We start from the raw sequence: 20,002 nt of genomic DNA, 5'->3' as shown, positions 1-20,002 counted from the left end.
CAACACATGCCAAGGGATCAGAGCGAGGCCTAAAATTCTCTCCACTTTGGAGCTGAGTCAGAGCCCTGACCCCACATTTCAGCCTCGACGCTGCACTTGACTTGCTGTCACAAACATGGAGTGAGTGGATAAACTGTGGCCGCAAAGTGCTGGGTGCAGGAAGCACTGTCCCGGGCTGACTGCATGGACAGCACCTCTCTGCCTTCAGGGTGGGGTCTGTGCACACACAGTCATGGAGCCTCATGGGAGTCTGGCAGCAGCACTAACTCAAAGTCTTTAGAGTGGCCAATCTTCCCATCCAACTTTATTTTTTACAACAAATTTTATTTTACAAGACTTATGCATTCACCACAGGGCAGAGCTCTAGCACCCTCTGCATCCACCTCCCCTGTGCGGTGCCTCACTCTGAAAGCCCAGAGCTGACGCCCATCCCCTCAGGTTTCCTGATGTACTTCTCTGTCCCAGGGCCCCACCCCAGCCCCTCATGTTGCCTTGGCTTCCTCAGCTCTGCTGACCCTGGTGATCAGAGTGTAGGGGTTGCTCAGGCTGATTGACCTCGGAGTGGGCATTTTTCCTGCTCCTCTGAGCAGGTGGGCTCCTCCTTGGCACAGTGCAGCGAGGACAGTGCTGTGGCATGGATGCTGTTGGTCCCCTCCAAAGCTCATGCTCCACTGTGCCCCCCAGGAGCAGCACTGAGAGCTGGGGGACCCATTAAGAGGCAATGAGGTCATGGAGGAAGCCATGATGCTCTGGGGGGACTGGGTCCATTCCAGAAAGGAAGGATAAGCTAAAGGCAGACTCAGGGTGTGAGTAAGCCAGTTGGCTCCTGCCCTCCCAAGCTCACAAGAAGATGAGCCATGGCCATGTTCTTAGACTTCCTATCTCAAAAGAGGGAGCTACATAAACCTCTTTCCACACAGATCACCCAGTCTTGGGTATTCTATTCCAGCAACAGAAACCTAAATCTAAGCCAGGGACATACTATCACAGGGATACCTGCGGCTGTGGATATGACCCTCACCATGTGGCAGGGCAGGTTTCCTACATGTAAGGTGCTCCATTTACTCCCGTTCCACACTACAGTCTTTGGGAGACACTGTGTGCGGGCCGCATTCATAAAGCTGCACGCACTGTCTTCACCTGCCTCCTCCTGGGCACTGAAGAGTGGGGGCTCCCTGCACCCAGCTCAGGAGCTGAAACTCAGGCAGGCCCACAAGACACTGTACCACTTCCCAGGCTTATACTCGGGCATTCTGCTGTGCCTCCCTGAAGGAGGCAAATCTACTAGAAAAGTTGTAGGAAAATCATTTACACAGGCAGAGCTAGTTTTCTAGCAATAAGTATAATAGGCATTTCCTCTCTATTCTCCCTATAAACTCCAGAATTCCACTGCCAACTTCAGTCTAATAGACAGCTTGCTAGAAACACATGCAAAGAACAAGGTCCCCCTCACAGACACACAATTCTGCCATTCACCCAGACCCATCCTTGCTTCCTGGCAGGTTGGTGACAAGCAGGGCGAGGTCTGAAGTGACAGGAGTCTCCAAGATCAGGGCACAACCTGCATAATGGCCACAAAGTGAGTAGGCAGTCTCCCTGTCACTGAAAAGGGACCCATGTGGTTCTGAGAGGACCCGAAGCACTTTGGAGGGGTGAAGGCAACACTGAGGTTTGGGGAGCAGGGTATGGATGTCTGAGGGCTGATGTGGAACTAAACCCTAACGATGAATGAGAGCAGGGTTCCTGACAGGAATATTTTGCGTTGCCGTGTGTGTATGTTATTAAAATAGATGATGGAGCCGTGTAAAAACTAGGTTACTTTTTATATCAAGGACCCAAAGTTCCTCTTGCCTGGTATAAAATGACTTGCTTTTCTTGAACAAAGACAGAAGGAGAACAAATGGCCTGTGCTTGCCTGAATAAAGATGCAAGGATTTCCCTTCTGCCAAGAGTCCTGGCCACCCAAAAAGCAGCCACGTGAGCTTTCTCATCCCTGCAATTCAACTGTAACAGCAGCGAGTGGGGCACAGGATCATGCTCAAAGCCTCCTCTCATAGCATGCAGGCCAGTGTGGCCTCCGTGGAGTGGTCAGCACACTGCCCCTCAAGCCATAGCAAGGCCAGGCTCCCCTGCATCTGACCCATGTGGCCAGTGGAATAGTTCTTCTGGCCCTGAGATGCCCTAGTTCAGTTAATCTTCAAAAGGAGCTTGGCAGATTGCAGCACACAGCTCAGGGATGAAGTGACCCAAGAAAGGAGAGACCAGCACTCAGACTCCCTCAGTAGGACCTGCTCTCTGCCAAGTGATCACCATAGCTCATCCACCCTGTGGCCCACGTGCAGGCAGCATCCCAGGCACACGCTCAAACCCTCCATGCTCTGGGCCCACCTCACTCACCCACACCTCTCTGAGTTTCACTAATAGCTTTGAGTGCCCCAATCCATTATGGTCTGCCTTTTCTAGCCACGCAGGTTACTGAAAAATACCAAAGTTCTATAATAAAGCTTATATCTGACCATTAACAGGATGAAACTTTAATGAACTCCTCAGACATGCCAACACCGAGTGTGCAGTATACGTATTTATTAGAGAAAATGAAACATTTTTCCTTCAGGGTAATCAAGCAGACTTCAAATGTCAAGGCTAAGAAGTACTGCTCGTGTCCTTCCCCTAAGAATCAGCAGCAGCTCAGAGAAAATGTGTACGTGAAGGAATGTGTCCTAAAGGAAGCTATGACCCAAATGGGTGAAAGGGATGAATGTGAGAATCCCCAGGTCTAGGGATTCTCTCAATTTGAACAAATGATTCAAAGAAGAAACGTCTTAAGGCAACCAGTAAAAATGAAATATAGTTTGGACACATGGTATTTAGAAATCACTATTCATCTTCTTGCATTCTGCCACAGATGCACGCTAAGCTCAGGTGCTCCTCCACATGCAGTGTAGTCACATCCTGATAAACCATCATGGGCAGACCAGATCACGAGTAGAAAATGCATGGAATCCCCTCACCTCCATCAGATGCCCAGCTCAGCCCCACAGCACACTGCAGCGTTGACCACTACCCTGCATTCACGGGAAAAATCAAAATTCAGTACTGAAGGAGTCACAGAGCTGAGCAATCCGCACAGGAACCACAGCAGAGGGCTACCTGCACCTGTGCCTACACTAGCCTCTGAGTTTACTCTAGAAAGCAGAGACAGGAAAGGGTACATGGAACAGGTGCAGAGAGCAACCTCAGTCTAAAGGGAGCCTAAGCTCTAGAACCAATCTCTTTTTATTTTTTGTAATATCTGTGAAATTTTTCAAAGCCAAAATTCTTTCAAGTGCTGTCAGGAAGACAGACAAGCCTTTGCTTTCAATTCAGTGCTGTTTTGACTCCATTCCTATCCCACCAATCTTCAGTCTACCATCAGCCTGTCAGGTCAGGTGAGCACACAGTACAGGTTCATGCCCCTGGACAGCAGGCAGGCCCTGAGCCTCTGGGGTGTAAGAGTGTGACATGAAGCGCTGTCCGAGTCCTCATCCTGGACAGGCAGGTCTGGCTGCTGTCACTCCTGCTCAGACACGGGCCCCAGGCCCCAAGAGGCACACCTCTTCTCACTCACTCTCCAGTGATGGCTTGGCCAGGCCACTGGGGCAAAATGTCCCCAAGCAGCAAGTTGCAGGAAGAGGGGAGGTGGGCAGGCCTGAGCCACAAAGAACCAGGAGCAGCAGATCACTGCAGGACTATCTTTTGGGAAGACCGAAAAGCAGAAAAACAGCAAGATCAAATCCATGCACCAGAAAACTGTGGATGAGGAGAAGCCAACAACAAAGATGGTCACAAACCTGGGAGGAGCACAGGGAGAAGGTGGTGTGCGAGCACACAGGTGCTGCCTAAGCATGGAGTGGGACCATCCTGTCCCCAGGGGCGCCAAGCGAGTGGTAGAGCTGGCTCTTGTGTGCTGAAACACCACCTCTACATGGCTAAGAAGTCTAACAAATAGTCTCTACCTGGATTCCTCATAGAGACTCCTGCATGGAAGAAGGTAGAACCTGTGGGGCTCTGTGGCCCCAGCATTTGGAGCCGGGTGGCCCCAGCCAGATGAATAATCATGCAGCATAAATTCTCTACCTCAACTTCTTCACATGCTGCATGGAGCTGCCCACTGGTTCAAGGAATACAGCCCATGAATTAATGCGGGCAAAGAGTATAGCTCCCACTGTGATCTGCCTACGAGAGACTTGTCCTCTGGGGGTGTACACAGCATGGCACTCACCCCCCACCCCAGGGAAGGGCTTAGTATTACCGGCCAGCTGCTCCCTAAAATGTGAGTCAGCAGCCAAAGCCACCTTATGGATGAGCTACCCTGGGAGACCTTTGAGCACATTGCTAACCATCACAAATCAGTTAAAAGGTGTCTGTGCTTAAGGGACAGGAAGCCAGAGCATAGGTACACGTTAATTAGCAGTGCCTGAGAAAAGAGTCACTAATCCCTAACAGCCAACCTACCTGGGGCCCTTAGAAGAAGCTGGGCGGGCAACACTCTGTGCACCCGGCATTCTGCGGGGCACCACCCAGCCCTCCCAGCCTGGCTTGGCTGTCTGTAAGAAAAGGAACGCAAGCCTTCTTCTTCTTCTTCTTTTTTTTAAACTGTAGTGTCTTTTTAAAAAAATTTCATTTAAAGAAAGACTAAACAAAACACAAAACGGGTAGAAATAATACATACTTTCAAAGAAAAAAAAACCAATAAGACACAGGCTTCACAGCAATCAGTTTGTGATTAAACAATTAAACGTCGGTGAGAAGGAAAGAGACAGTAAGGCAGGGCTCAGGAAACACCCAGCACACTCAGGGCGACCCTTCTGCAGCAGTTGCCCCGGCCATCAGTATCTGCTCTGAATTTTTGCCATGGCCAACAGGCCCTTTGAGTTCAAAGACTTACTCCCCTGGAATTCTGGAGGACAACATTTGCTTTATTTCACTACAAGTGGGTTTCATTTTTCTGAACTATTGTTCTTGCCACATCTTGCTAGAGGTAAATAAAAAAAACTGCTCACAATCTAAATGTGGAGCAGTCTAACAGCTCTTGCTGGGTCAGGCACTTGTCTCAGTCTGTCATTCACAGCAGCTCGCTTGGTCCTCCCCAAGGAAATAAACAGCAGAAGCCCTGTTGCTGCCTCGTTTTAAAGGAGAAGAACCGGAGCCGGGAGCCAAGGCGAGCATCTCAGTCAGGTCTGCGCTCAGCCCATTCTATTCTGTGCTCTCAGAGCGAGTGGCAAGGTTGGCATCACGTGGCCCACTCATTCATTCACTCACTCAACAAATGCTACTGAGCTGAATGGTGTTGCGAGTCAAGAGCTGCAGCCTTAGAAGTGCCAAGACCCTTACTCAACCCCCACCACTTCAGGGGAAGGTGACGCGAAATTGGTAGCATCACACATGAGAGGAGCAAGCCATGTGGGCAGGATATGATGGAGGGTCACTGCTTTCCACACAAGGAAGCAAGGTTTGAGCAGACTCCTGAAGGACATGAGAGAAGGAAGGCCATGGAAATCGGCCATGGAAAAGGCCTGAGGCAGAGGTGGCCACGAGGCAGAGGCCAGAGATGGGTGGCCAGAGTGTGGTGGGGCGGGGAGTCAAGAGCCAGTGTGATGGGTCCCTGGGGCCACTACGAGGAGCCTGTGCCTGCAGCTGCTTTCACTGCAGGACCAGAAAGACAAAAGAGGGGCGCATGCAGGACAAAAGGAAGGGAAGCTGTTTTGGAACATGTCTGGGACCTGGTTCACAATGTGACCCAGCAGGCCTGCTCACAGCTTGGACAAGGCATGCCAGGGGACTCTGTCACACAGGCGCAGGGGCAGGAGGCCTGGCAGTGGCATTGAGTGAGCTCGAGAAGAAGACAGGAACCTGAGAGCAGACTGGATCAAAGCTGCAGGTTCTAAGACTCCCATCTGCTCACCACAGACAGGGACAGCCAACAGTCCTTCCAGATCTCTGATCACTGATATTCCCAGGAAAAACAAAATCAAAATGCTCAGAATTTGTGTCAGTGGTTCAAAATCCACATTCTCAGCATTCCACAGGAGATCTGCTTCAGTTTATCTTGTTCCTTTGCCAGTTTATCAGTTCCACACCACTGTCTGGCATTCCTCAACAGCAGTCTTTTTTTAAAAGAAGTATCTTATTTTATTATTATTTTAGGACATGCTTGCAGGACATAACGATCGCGTTTCCCGTGGGGAGTTGGTATGTACACATGACACATCCTCATTCTTTTTATACTCTTTGGTGCTGCCCTATACCCACCACAGATGCCTCAAGGCCCCCTAGGCAGGCTCGGGCCTTCTGAAATACTTGTAACCTCAGCAAGCTGCTACAGGAAGCAGGAACTCATACGAAGTGACACATTCCGCCTGGCCTCATCCTAGGAATCCATGTGCATCAAACACACAAGGGTAACAAATAGCCTGTGTGCCTCACTGGTGCTTCCTTTTGGTTCCCATGGCTCTCCTCACTGGACTCTGTGTTCCCTGAGTCTTGTTACCATGGGGAAGGTCTCAGTCTCCAGACATGGCTCTCTGCAGAGCGTAAGACCATGCCTTGCACTGCTGGTTGGGAAAGCACCTCCATTCAGGCCATGTGTCCTGTTAAGTGAAATGCCCTGCCTGAATGCCATGTCCCTGTCATCCTTACAGGAGCCACGTGTACCTTCAAGGCTGAGCACCAACTGATCAAGACAAGGCCTGCCCCGTGGGACACAGGCCTCAGAGGAACCACCCACGTGACGTCATTATTCTGTCCCCAACATCCAGGCCTCAACCTAAAGATGTTACCCAGGACCCCAGGCCAAGCTGCCAGAACCCATGGAGACCACAAGGTACTACAGATCGTGTAACTATGACAAGAGACTGGGGCCTTACCCTCCCAGTGGTTCAACTGCGGCAGAAGCAACAGGCATCAAACCACAGTCCTGTTCCCCATAGCGAGATGTCATCTCAAGTACCCAGCAGTGACAGAGTACCCACATCTGCTTTCCTTCCCACAGAGAGCCCCCAGGTTCCGTCCACAACCTCGGGAAGACACGTTGGTGGTCTGACTGTGGGCCACCATGTTCCAGCAGGCTCTGAGCCAGAGGTTACTACTAGGGGAGAGGACAGCGGGCTGGCTCCGGGCTCAGAAGAGCAAGCCAGACAGGGAACCTGAAGCCAACCCGGTCTCCTCTGCTCCGCACAGACAGGAGCCTCCTGTCGGTTCATTCTGCCACTTGGTACAGCCCAGGTTTCACCCAGAACCTCTCCAATTTGGAACGGGAGCCACTGAACATGGACAGACCTGTGGGCAGTGCCTGGCCCTGTACGCTGCCAACGTCTCTCAGATCTATCCCAAATGCAGACACCCTGCCTATTGGCCAAGGGCAAATGTGGAGGAGAAAGGCTTCTGTGAGGGGCCTATATCTGTGTCACCAACTCTCAAAGATTTCAAGCCTCTTTATATTCCATGACTGTTTTTACTAACTGTAAATATACAGCATTTACTTATATTAAATTTCCTAAGTTTTTAAAAAAGTCACTATTAATTTGTAAGAGGGGCTTGTATAAGTGACACCATTGAAATCCCCCAGCACATGGCCTGCAATCCAGCCACCAGCTCCACGCTTGGCCAGTTGCCTCCTGGTATTCTAGCATCTGCTCTCTCGCTGCACAAAGCTGCAAATCACCCAAAGGTACAAATGTGCATCCAAGAGAATCACATTGTTAGCGTTTCAACCCAGAGTCCAGCCTAGCTCACCATCTCGCAATACTTGTTTCAGTACAGTCTGTAAACACCAATACCATGTTCTGTTACGTATACCATAGATAGCTTCTAAACCGTAAGCTCCCCCAGCTGGGAATAATCAAAGCCTATCATTATTCCCTTTTCACAACATAAACTTCAGTTTCTAAAAATACACTGATTTCACTGCATTGTTTTCTATTTTAGTCTTCCAAAGACACAATCACTGCAACTGGCTGTCGGGTGCGAACGAGGTTGACATCACTAACAGGCTGTCACCACAAGCCCTCAGTTTCCACATGAAGCTTCAGAGGATGGCACTGAGGTCCTGGCTGCGTGAACCTGACTGCACGGAGTCACAGACGGCTGTATGCTCTGGATGTCACATCAACAGCGGGGTCTGGCCAGCATGTGCCACAGCTACCCAGTGAGGACAGGGAAGGGGGCAACCTATGCACGCTGCCCAGCATGCTTCGGAGCACAGGGTTGGGGGGTGTGCTCAAGACCCATGGCACCAGGAACAGAATGTCGGAGCTGGGGCACAAGCTCCTGCTTTCCCTGTACTCAGTGACTGTGCCAAGAATGCCTCCCAGGTTTGGGCAGAAATTTACAGAGGAAAATCAACAAACACAAGAGTGAAGACAGAACAATAAAGGCGCTTCTGCCTCCACAGGCTCAAACATACCACAACCACGGTGGGTAATGGGTCTGCATGGGTCACCTCCTCGCTGTGCTTCTCTGCAAAAGCACAGACACCACTGCCACTCCTCACTGGGATGTAGCAGGCTTCTTCCAATCAGTTACGAACCAAAACATAGTTTGCTGATGGTGCTGGGGATGGAACCTGGGATCCTGCACAGGTTGGGTAAAAGTTCTACTACTTGGCTCCACCCAATGCGCTCAAAATGTTCTCTAAATGTGACGTGAATGTGTCCTCCAGAATTTGTGTGCTGGAAGCATAGTCCCCAAATCCACATGCTGAATTGGAGATGGGGCCTTTGGGAGGTCACTAGGGTTAAATAAGGTTACACAAGTGGGGCCCCATGCTAGCATTAGTGGCCTGTTACGTAAGTAGAGTCCTGAGCTGGCATACCAGCTCTGTCTCACCTTGGGACACTTCTGCTATGCTGTGACGCAGAATGGCCTGCACCTAGATGGTGGCTTTCCCAGTCCCCAGAACTGTGAGCTAAGTAAACATCTACTCTTTATAAGTTATCTGACTCACTTCATCCAATGGCAGCAGGAGAAAACAAAAGACACTTCTAAATTTGGAAAGCTTCATAGTTCTAAAAATAGAAATACCCAAACTTTTAGACTATAATCCTTACTTTCAGTTTCATATTGGAGTTACTTTTAATTTAAAAATGAAGGACATATAAAAATCAGTGTTGTCGCTACCCCTCCATACACACACATCTCTAACTATCTCGACCTGTAATGGTGAACTTTTCAGGCCTTTCAATGACACGGAGAGCCCACAGCGGCACACAGGCTGTAGCAACCCACAAGGCTGGACTGCTCTCTAGCAAAAGATCCCGGGGAGGGCTTTACCTATCCTGGTTCCTGATGAAGTGCGTACTGGTCTACATGTTTGCAAGGCCGCCCACTCTTCACATGTCCCAGGGAGCTCCCAAGTACCAGAGAGGGCCAGGCAGAGTGAGGTCTGGTATCATGGTCTTACCCTACTTCACAGATGACACTGAGCTGAGGACACACCTTTGCCACCTGTATAAAACAGCATAGTCCTCAGAACAGACTTGCTTCCCAGTACTCAACATGCACTTCAACTGGTAAACTGTGTCCCTAAGTTAGCTCCTCAGCAATCAAACAAGTCTCAGAGGAGAGGAAATCCACAGACACACCACCAGAACAAAACAAGGAAGCTTTTCTTTTAATGGAAAATCAACTCCTTTGGTTTTATATCTACAGATTATGTTCAACCACTTAGGCAGGAAGGCAAAGTAAGCTGAGCTGGGAAGGCTGTAATACGCTGCATACGCTGTAATCTCAGCACTCTGAGAGGCTGAGGCAGCAGGATACAGCTCAAACCTAGCCTGGGCAACACAGTGAGGCCCTGTCTCAAATAAAAAATGAAAATTAAACAAACAAAGAAAGAAACAAAACAAAAATCCCAGTACAAAGTCCCTGGGTTTGATCCTCAGTACTGCAATGGGAAAAAAAAGTGTAACCTGTATAATACTAGCACTTCATAAACACATACACACACACACACACACACACACACACACCACCCCTATACATGAGAGTAAATACTTTCACTGAGCCATCAGAAAAGGGGAATCGAAAATCAGCAAGGAAGGCTGGGACTTGTCCTCCTTGGGTAGAATCTCAATGCAGGACCATAGCACTAGCAGAAAACTCCATATTCACACTCAAAAAAACACAGATCAATTCATGTTCAAAACAGCAGAACCACATTCAGAGTTAATCAGACCTTCAGGTTCCTGAATTCTGCAGGGTTTAATTGATAAGATCTCCTATCTCTCACTCTAAGACCAGAGAAAAGACAATTACAGAATAAATCCTGCTCTGATATTACATACACAGATAAAAACACAAGAGAAAAGGCAGACCTCTCAGGACCCCCTCTGTCTCTCCCTTGGACAGAAGCTTTCTCTCAATAAATATGTTCTGCAAAAAACAAAGAAACAAACAAAACAAAACAAAAAAAAAAAACAACAAGAACAACAACAAAAAAAACAAAACAAGAGAAAGGAAGAAAAGACCACGTTTCCAGGAAGGGAGCACCTGCAGAAAGCATTCTGAGCATTAAAATCCAGTGATTCTGGGCCTGAGTCATCAGCACTGGGACCTGTGTGTCCAGAGGGGTAGGAGTGGGAAGGAGACCTCAGGGAAGGACACCATGCTCAAGGGCCATGAACTCTAGGCAAGGGGCCCAGAGAACCACTCCCATCCCACTAGGGAGACACGAAGAGGTTGCTGGGCAGAATTACCGGTGAGAAAACGGGATCCCAGCCTTCTGTGGACATGGCTTCCAGGTCCATCCTCTGTGGAGTTAGCAGTTACAGTAAAACTAGTCCAAAACAAAGAACAATGGCTCTTCAGGGATACATCCACAACCCAGGGCACACAAGACACAGGTAGGTGTGTGTGTGCTCCCACTGCAGTGTGCAATGAAGACGAGTTCACCATGAAAATCTTAAAAGATTCCTGACTGAGCTGGGTGGGTGGTATGTGCCTGTAACGCCTAGCTACACAGGAAATTAAGCCACTAGACTCACCAGCTTGAGGCCAAATTGGGCAACAGGGTGACGACTAGTCGCAAAATAAAAAATTAAAAAGGGCTGTGGATGTAGCTGCTGAAAGAGTTGCTGGCCCAGACTGGACACTTTAACCAGGAAAAAGCTGCAGCCAAGTTAGGAGACTCCTGCCTCCCCCGCCCCCTACAGATTTAACTGTAACCCTATACCCCTATCCCTAGGAACCTGTGTGCCAATGAAATACCGGTACATCTCTAATGGCCTTAGGGCACCGCCCTAAGCTTAGGCTATTTATATTCCCCCATGCCACGTGTCCGAGAGAGAGATCGCCAGATTCCAGTGGCCAGTGCCCCAGTCTCCTCTCCCCATGTTCCCGGAGAAACCACCGGCCCCTGGGTGCAGCGGAGATGCTGCGCCCCGGGGCCGGGGGGAGGGTCTCTCCCCGCATTCCCGAAATAAAGCCACCGCTGCCCACTACTTTCACGGCCGTCCACTCCACTCCTTCCACGGACTTCTTCCTCTCCCTCTTCCCATCCTTCCTCTCTCTTCTCTCAGACCTAACACTGCAGGTAGAGCACTTGCCTAACAGCAGAAAGTGCTGGGTTCAATCCTCAGGGTCCTTAAAACAAATAAACAAAAAACAACTTACAAATGACAGACAAAAGAAACTGACCATCCAGAATCGGTAAACACAACAAAACAGAAACAATCTAAAATATCTGCAAGTATTTTTAACAGACACAGAAAAGACTATAAAACACGCATTTTTTTTAAAAGCTAAGAAATTAAATGAAGAGAAAGTATAACCGAGAAAAGGAACTTGGAAAACATAGAAATAGTAAGTTTTGTAAAGAATAAAAGGAAGTTCTCAGAATTTAAAAGAACAGACTAGATACAGCTGAAGAGGGAAGCAGACAACTGGATGACAGACCCAGATAACTAATCAGAATGCAGCACTAAACTACAGGCAGACATGAACACATAATTTAATACAAAAACAACAATGATAGAGAAAGACCAAGATAAATAAATGAAATGGCCCAAAACAAACTCCAGTATGTGTTCTGTAAGTAAGAATTAGAAAAAAAGCAAAAAATGTAATATTCAAATAGCCAAAGGGCTTGGTGCCAGAGTCATTAAAGTAAAAGGTATACCAAGTCCCAAGGGGAACAAACAAGTTCAGACTCCCACGTAGACCCAGGGCAATCAACACGGAAAGACCAGCACCAGAAGAGACCTTGAGGGTGCCACACTGGGAGAACAGACTGACAGCTCATGTTTTGTCAGCAACAAAAAACAGCCAAGAGGCAGCCAAACTGCTTCAAACTGTCAAAAGAAAGACACACCCTCCTCTCTTCCTATACCTGAAAGAATCAGCATACAAGGAAAAAGGACATTTTCCGATAAACAAAACTTGTATGTTTACTATTCAGAATCTGTTAGTGAAATACCAAAAAATTATTTCAGAAATTTAAAAAAATCACATCCAAGGTGCAGGAGAAAGATGACAGAGCAATGCTTAAGTAAAACAATAGCAAACACATGAGTAAATATGGATACGTCCAGAATACTAAATTAATACAGAATTTCATATAGCTACCACGGCTACCAAGACTGCTTCCATTATGCGGAAAACACTTCACTCAGACTTTTGCTGTGTGTGTGCATGTGTGTGGTATAAAATGCATTGTTGATTTCCTCTTCAAAACAATGTAAGCTCCCCAAATAAAAGATTTCCCTCTTCATTTTAACTGTTAGAAAATTCAAGGTCAAATTAGCAGTTCATCTGCAAATAATGATGTAGGATTTTTGACATGGATTCTGAGCTCTGCTTCTAAGAGACCACTGTCTTCCCTTAGTTCTGATTTCTTTATTCTGACATAGCTTCTATTAATGAAATAATAAAGCACAGCTGCCCTCGTAACTATACTGACACCAACCATCCCTCTTGCCTTCTTATTAGGAAATGGAGGAGGCTACTGGGATGTAGCCTAGTTTAAGTAACTGCAAAATAGCAGAAGCAGTTTAGGACCCTTAAAAACAGAGCAACAGCTCATCAATCCTACTTGGCAACAAAAAGCTATCAAGAGCATGACTGACAGGAGTCACTGGAAGCACAGGCCATTCTCAATGTGTGCCACTTGACACTTGATTTGCATGTCAGAGAGCCCTTCTTTGAGATAAGCCACACTTATGCAAAAGCAAGGCCTTCTGAAAAAGGATCAGAAAAGACTGCTTATCCTTTGCTACAAAATTAGTTAAAAGTAACCAGCTCTTGGAAAAGGATAAACCACTCTATGCAAATACATTCGCAAAGACTCTCTATTAATGCAAATATTATGTTTGTCTTTTATTTTAATGCAAACAGCATCTGTTTTGCACAGTTCCTGCCATCACTTTGTAGTTTGTGCTAAGCGGCTCAACTGAGTTCCAGCTGCGTTTTAGTGTTTGCAGCGGATTTCCAGAGCGCCAGAGTGTACAAAGCAGTCCTCCAGAGACAGAAAGCAAGTAGTTCTGTGGGCTTCCGGAATGCTGCTTCTCTTTCATGGCAGGAGAGAAACAAATTCAAGGATGAATTCCAGAATTTACTTCTGCAGAGGTTTGAATTTATGTGTGAAGTTTCTTTTCTCTCTCTCTCTTTCTCTCTTTCTCTCTCTCTCTCTCTCTCTCTCATGTTTGACTTCAAAAAAAATTAGAATTGCTTCTTATAAATTCCTTTGCAGGCAAATTTTATTTAGAAGGACACACAGGTAGCAAAGTAAAAACCAGGTGGCAGCAGGCTGAGCACCTGGCCTGGCTAAGGCTGGCCTAGCTCCTTCAGGAAGCCAGGAGCCCTGCCAGCCCCACTCGATTCTTCTGGAGGACAGGATGCCATCCTCTCGCTGTCAGTAGTGACCTCCAAGGTCCTTTCACTGTTTTTCTGCTCGCCTCTAAATGGAGAGATCCTAACAGGAATAAAATCTTTTTTCCCTACTGCACTGCAAAAGCACCGTGCCTGGACACTGGATGATAGATGGATAAGTTAATCTATATGTAAGGAAGTTGATAATATAAAAAATTGACCTGAGGTTCCTCTGGTTTCAAGCGTATTCAAATCTCAAATCTCTACCAAGAGAACTTGGCAACAGTTCGACTAATGCCACCACTCCATTTCCAAGAATGCAGGCACACCACCAACCAGGCTCCCGGTCCATGTGCCTCTAGGGAATGCCCCTGAAGAGAGAGCCTGACAGGCTCAGAAATGCCTCAAAATAAATGCCTATTCTCAAATAAACTGGCTTAAATTAAACCCCATCCATTTGGACAAATAATCCTTTACATAAATAACAGGCCAGGCAAATTGCAATAACTCTATTGACGATTACTGTATTAATTTCCAGATCAGATGACTGATTTCCCCACGCATGCTGCTGACCACACACACTTGCCCCTCTTCCACCAATCCATGCAGCAGGGGTCTTACTTTTGACAAAACAGTCCCAAAATATTATTATTTGATGGATAAACATTTCCTTGAAGGCATAGGTAGGTTAACAAAATGGTGAGGAACCACAGAATCAGACAAAAGGCCAAGGGCTGAGCCTTGCACTCAAAGCCATTTCCACTGAGGTCATGTGCAAGGCTCCCCGCTCTCTCTCCAGAGCTCACAAGGCCTCCAACCTTGTGTACCTCTGACCTGGCAAGGGCTGGGTCTAAGAGTAGAAAACCAGGGACCCGCGGGAAGGAGGAAAGGAGAAATGTGATCCATGTTCCAACTTGAAGAAATTAGGTAGTAAGAATAAAAGGGACCCCAAAGTAAGTAAGTGCTCCTGTAATGACTATACTCTCTGAATGGAGGGGGCGGCCAAGACCCACCAGGAACAACCTACAATTTACTCTAGTGGGAGACGTCACCATCCCTGGCCTCGATTTATCTCAAGACTCTGCAGGCAGAACTCCAACACACATGCACACACGGCCTAAGGAAAGACAGCCCAAGGGGAACAAAAACTGAACATTACAGCAAAGACCCTTAGATGCTCTAGAAGGAACAGGAAGAGACTTAGCTGCTGTTATGGCTTAAGATCTATATGGTGCCCTAGAAACTTCACGCAAGCTGTAGGAAGGTGACTAGATCATGCTACACTCATTGGTGCCCTCATGCATGGATGAGTTCACAACTAAAAGTGCTCTTAGGAGGTGGGGCCTGGTTGGGAAGAGGTGTAGCGCTGGGAACTTGGCTTTGAAGGATACAGCTCCCTCCCTGGCTCTTCCTTTCTTTCTGATTCCTGGCTGCCATGAGGTGAACAGCTTTTTCTGCTATGCCCTTTTACCATGATATGTCTGCCCTCCAGCCAGCAGTCAAAGGACTAAATTCCCTAAGCTATGAGCCAAAGTAAACCTCTTTTCTCTTAAATTGTAAGTATCAAGTATTTTCTTCCAGTGATGGAAAAGCTGAGTAATATACTTATTCTATTCCATGATCACTAAATAACAGTTTCAGAGTACAAGTCATTGATATTCTAGTAATAATAAAAGAGATGGGAATACAACTTAAGATTCAGTATTGGACTAAGACATAAAGCATTAAAAGGAACAAAAACTTTGAAATTTAAGAATTTTAGCAAAAAATTAAAAACTTAAAATTCTAAAATTAAAATATTAATATATTAAATTAATGGCTCAACTATTTAACAGATGAGACACAGCTAAAGCAAAGAAGTGTCCAGGAAGACTGGTCATGAGAACATGCATACAAGAGGCCATGGGGGGAGGTACAGGGAGATGACATAATGTGGTCAGAGACAGAAACAAGAGATACCGGGCAAAGAACAAGCGAAGGTGTATCTGAGTAAGAAAACGCCTTCTGGAATTTTCCTAAGTTGATGAAGGATACCAAGCAAAATTGTTGAAAACCAAAAAGGCCATGAAATTAGGAGGGGCTGACTATCCTCAAAGGGCAACTATTTGAATGACTGGTAATTTCCTACAGAAACACATAAGCCAGGAAACAATGAAGTATATCATGTGAAGTGCATAAGACTGCCTGAAAATGCACTTTCAAAATTTAATCCTACACTTAGCATGAACTATGTTATACTTTAGAGTGAAATAAAGGTATTTTCCAGCAAAAACAGATAATCTGTCTCCAAAAAACATGCTTATAGTCATTGTCGGGAAGAAGACTGCAAAGGAAGATCAACATAAGGGGCAACAGACAGGTCTCTCTTCACATTGGGTAAGCTGACGTGAAAACTGACTTTCTAGAAAGACATTGGTCAGAACCTATTAAACAATGGCATGGGACACAGAAGACACAGGAGTCAGCCCACAGCACGATGCAGACAGAAATATAAATGTTACAGCTGAGCACATTGGATGTAAACTAACTCAAGGCTCTAGTTAAGAGCAAAGATTGCCGCACTGCACCAAAAAGTAGAAAATACAAAAATTAAACTAAATGTATGCTTAAATTTGTATTTACAAGTACACATATAAAGCATAAAGCTCTAGAAAGTATACTTTCAAGTATTTACAAATAACCAAAAGAAAGCTGGTATAGCCCCATTAATGTCAGCAAAACATCTTTAGTAAAGATACTAGTTCTCACCTTTGGTGGGGTATCACTGCAAAGTCTTTGAACAAAATATAATTAAGCTAAAAATCAATACAGAAAAGAAGTAAAAAGCTTCTACATGCAAAATACAGTTACTTATAACAGTGAACATGTAGGACCCCAACACCACCACCAGAAAGACTGCTTTGCCCAAATACTGAGGGTCACAAACTGAAGAAACCGGATGCCTATCACCTAGAGCTAAAACAACACACAGGATGAATGCACAAAAATTTTACAACTATTGACCAAACTGAAAAACTGCTAGAGCAGGACAACCTATCACTACCAACAGAAGATACAGAAGACCTGAGTAGTTCAATAACTTTTTAGACATATAACCTGAAACTTAAATGTGCCCCACAAAGAAAACTGTTTACAGAGAGTTTCAAGGAAAAGATCTACCATGCTTCTAATTAAAAAATAACTTCCATCTTATACATCATCATGGGCATTAAAAAAATGAAAGGTCTCAGCTTTTTTCATGAGACAGCATTCCTTGATATCAAAATTGGCAACAAAATTACAATTATTAAATTACATTTATAAATTAAACATGGTTATCATCACAAATGCAAAAATCAATCTATTAACAACCAAACCTGAAAACACAGAAAAGATAAGGCATCTTGGTCAGCTATAGGTTTAGTTTGGAATTAAATGTTTGACTTAATACAATTTTCAAATCAGTACAACTTACCACTTTAACAAAACAAGAAAAATTTATGCTATCTTGATAGGGACAAAAGAATTTTGGTAAAACTCAACACACATCTATGGGGGGGGGGGGGACTCTAAGGAACCAGGAACAGAAGGTTAAGCTGAAAGATGGCAAAACCAGGTGGACCTGCAGCCAAGATCTAGTCAGCAAGGGCACACTGAGAATTAGAGCCAGGTGAGAAAGCACAATACATTAAGGCAGGAAAAAAAAATTAGAACAAAGGAATAGAAAAAAACTCTCAACTATCATCATTTACACCTAGCTTGAAGGGGATCAAAAAGAACCCACAGATGTACTCGAGTTAGTAATCCAGCGAGGTCAATACAAACAAGGCCAAAATACAGAAATCTACTGTTTCTACACAAAACAACCAAATAAAATTACAAAAATTATCAATTATAGTGGAATCAAGGGGCTGGGGATATGGCTCAGCAACATAAGCGCCTGCCTAGTAAGCACAAGGTCTTGAGTTTGATTCCTGGTAGCCCACCCCCAAGATATAATGGGATCAAAAGGCAACAAATACCTAGGAGAAAACACCTGACAAAAGATGTGGGCAGCATCCTGGAGGCCACTGCCCATCTTGGGCTACCTGGTGCCTTGCCCAGGGATCCCCCAAAGGGCCCCTGCCCCTGGTCCTCTCCCCACAGCTTTCCCGTCTCCACTGGGCAGCTTCTTTATTAGTAGAAAGACTGATGGACAGGATCCACTTGTACTCCGATGTGGTTCAAGGTGCCTGGCAGTGAGATGCAGGAACCGCACCCCACCCTGAACCTGCTGAAATGCTCTGGCCAGAGCATAGTCTCTTGACATTACCCGAAAGCATTCTGACCACAACCCACAGCACTGACCTTCCTACATGGAGACACAGAACCTAAAAGCACAGAGATCGGCAAGTCCAAATCTTACAAACCCACCCTTCTTGGGTAGGACTCATGCTCTATTATGCCCCCTTTCATGTCCCTCTTGGCTCACTCAACTTCAACAGCCACACACAGGTCTTCTGCAAGTCAGTGGCACCCAATGCCACCCTCCTTTGGATACTTCCTGCCCTCTAGCACCCCAGCCCCAGGTCTACCTCCTGGACAGATCCTGGGGCACCTCTGCTTGGCCTCTGGGGACCTTCTGTATTTTCTCTCTTTCATGGAACTGAGGTTTTTAAACTTACACTATGGTGATTTGCGCAGCTGCCATGTTGTTCCCACCATACTACACCACTCTGGGTACAGTGTCCCACTTCGGGGCAGGGCCCTGTGAAGGTGGCAGCTGTACCAACACTGGAGGCACAAGTTCCTACAGGCAGTAGGGCCCTGCACACGCACAGGCAATTCTCTGGACAGCACACATGGCAAGCTCACACTGCGTTCAGTTGTGTTCTTAGGGTCCCCAGTGGACCAGGACCCGAGTCAACACCCATCTCCACTTAAGAGTCTGCACTGCCAGAGCAGCACCCAGGAGTACCCCAGGCTACTCATGGACTACTCCTCTAGGCCCCCAGGAGGCAGGCAGAGGGATTAGAAGTCTCAGAGTGCAGGGGACTCTGTAGCATGCTCCTGCAAGAGGCCAGAAGCCAGCAGGTTTGTCTGGAGGGCTTGCACCCAGTCTGGTGGGTAGCCTGGAGGCAGGAAATGTGGCCTGGCACTGGAGTGGGCATGCAAAGGGTAGTCCCACTCCTGAACATATGCCGTGGCTCAGCTAAGCATCCTCAAAGGCCCACGTGTTTTAGGGTTAGTCTCCAGGGCCATGCTGTGGATGGGGATGGAAACTGCAGGTGGGGCCTAAAGGGAAGTCCTTAGGTCCTGAGGGGAGGGGGGGCCCAGCCATCAAAGGGGATGTGGCACTCCTGACTCGCTGTTTCTGGTTCCACTATCTGCTTCTGCATGCGCTTCCACTGTCACTATCCACCATATACCACAAGGTGACACCTCACCAAGTCCACACTGCAATGCCTGGACTCTGAACCTCCAAACCCCAGAGCTGCAGGAGCCTCTTCCTCTTCTAAGTTGTAGGTCTCCAGTGTCCAGCAGTGGGAGGCAAAGCTGACTGATGTAGCACCTCCTGGTCACTGGGAAGACCAAGCTCCAAAGGTGAAGGCCAAGTCAGTGCCCCAGAAGGGAGGCCAAAGAGCAAGGGGACAACAACAAGCACTCACACTCCCCATGCACCAGGGCTTTCTCGCAGCACTTCCTACTAACTCCATGCCAGGGCACCACCTCTGAAGCAGAAGCAGATTCCAATAAAGCTCAGAGACAGAGGGATCGGTGTGTCCTGTCCAAGAGAGGCTCTACACAGAGGTGTGTCCAGGCTGTCTACACAAGCCAGCGACAGCTTGCTCTGACACACATGCCCCAACATACCTCAAGCAAGGCGTGAACTCTGGGCCAGATGTGAGACACAGAACAGGTTCATGAGACACACGACACTCTGGGACAGGGAGTGTCCTGGACACAGCCCAGCGCCTCCTACCCTAACCACAGTGCAGTGTGTCCCAAATGGCCTCTCCTCCCTCCAGAGCCTACACTGGCTCCATGGTACCCTGAGACACAGCTGCCCAGTCAAGACGTCTGAATCCCACCTCTCTATGGTCTCGCCCTGGTCTGCTCCCTTCCCCAGACAGGGCAGGAAGCACTTTGTAAATGGCTAGGTCTTTGCTGAGGTAGGAATTGGGAAGACGGGAAGCCATAG

The 20,002-nt window shown here is 47.0% G+C and overlaps 1 protein-coding gene across 11 annotated transcripts in view; it reads right to left on the bottom strand.

The window, feature by feature from the left end:
- Hdac4 (histone deacetylase 4) overlaps positions 1–20,002 on the bottom strand; it is a 250,630-nt gene that overhangs the window by 129,035 nt on the left and 101,593 nt on the right. For 2 of the 11 annotated variants that reach the window (XM_013157467.2, XM_013157468.2), the window contains exon 1: positions 10,734–10,955. The exons of 5 other annotated variants lie outside the window; for them this stretch is intronic. In XM_013157467.2, coding sequence (XP_013012921.2) covers positions 10,734–10,932 — 199 coding nt within the window. In that variant the 5' untranslated portion in view covers positions 10,933–10,955. Of the gene's footprint in view, positions 1–10,733; positions 10,959–11,021; positions 11,156–20,002 lie in introns of those variants that run through there. 4 more of the 11 variants (XM_063237022.1, XM_063237023.1, XM_063237015.1 and 1 more) reach the window with 4 other exon arrangements.

This window comes from Cavia porcellus, unplaced genomic scaffold (genome assembly GCF_034190915.1).
Source record: "Cavia porcellus strain 051 isolate PalLab524CR breed Dunkin Hartley unplaced genomic scaffold, mCavPor4.1 scaffold_26, whole genome shotgun sequence".
Lineage (NCBI taxonomy): Eukaryota > Metazoa > Chordata > Mammalia > Rodentia > Caviidae > Cavia > Cavia porcellus.
This window is presented reverse-complemented; position numbering and strand designations above follow the sequence as displayed.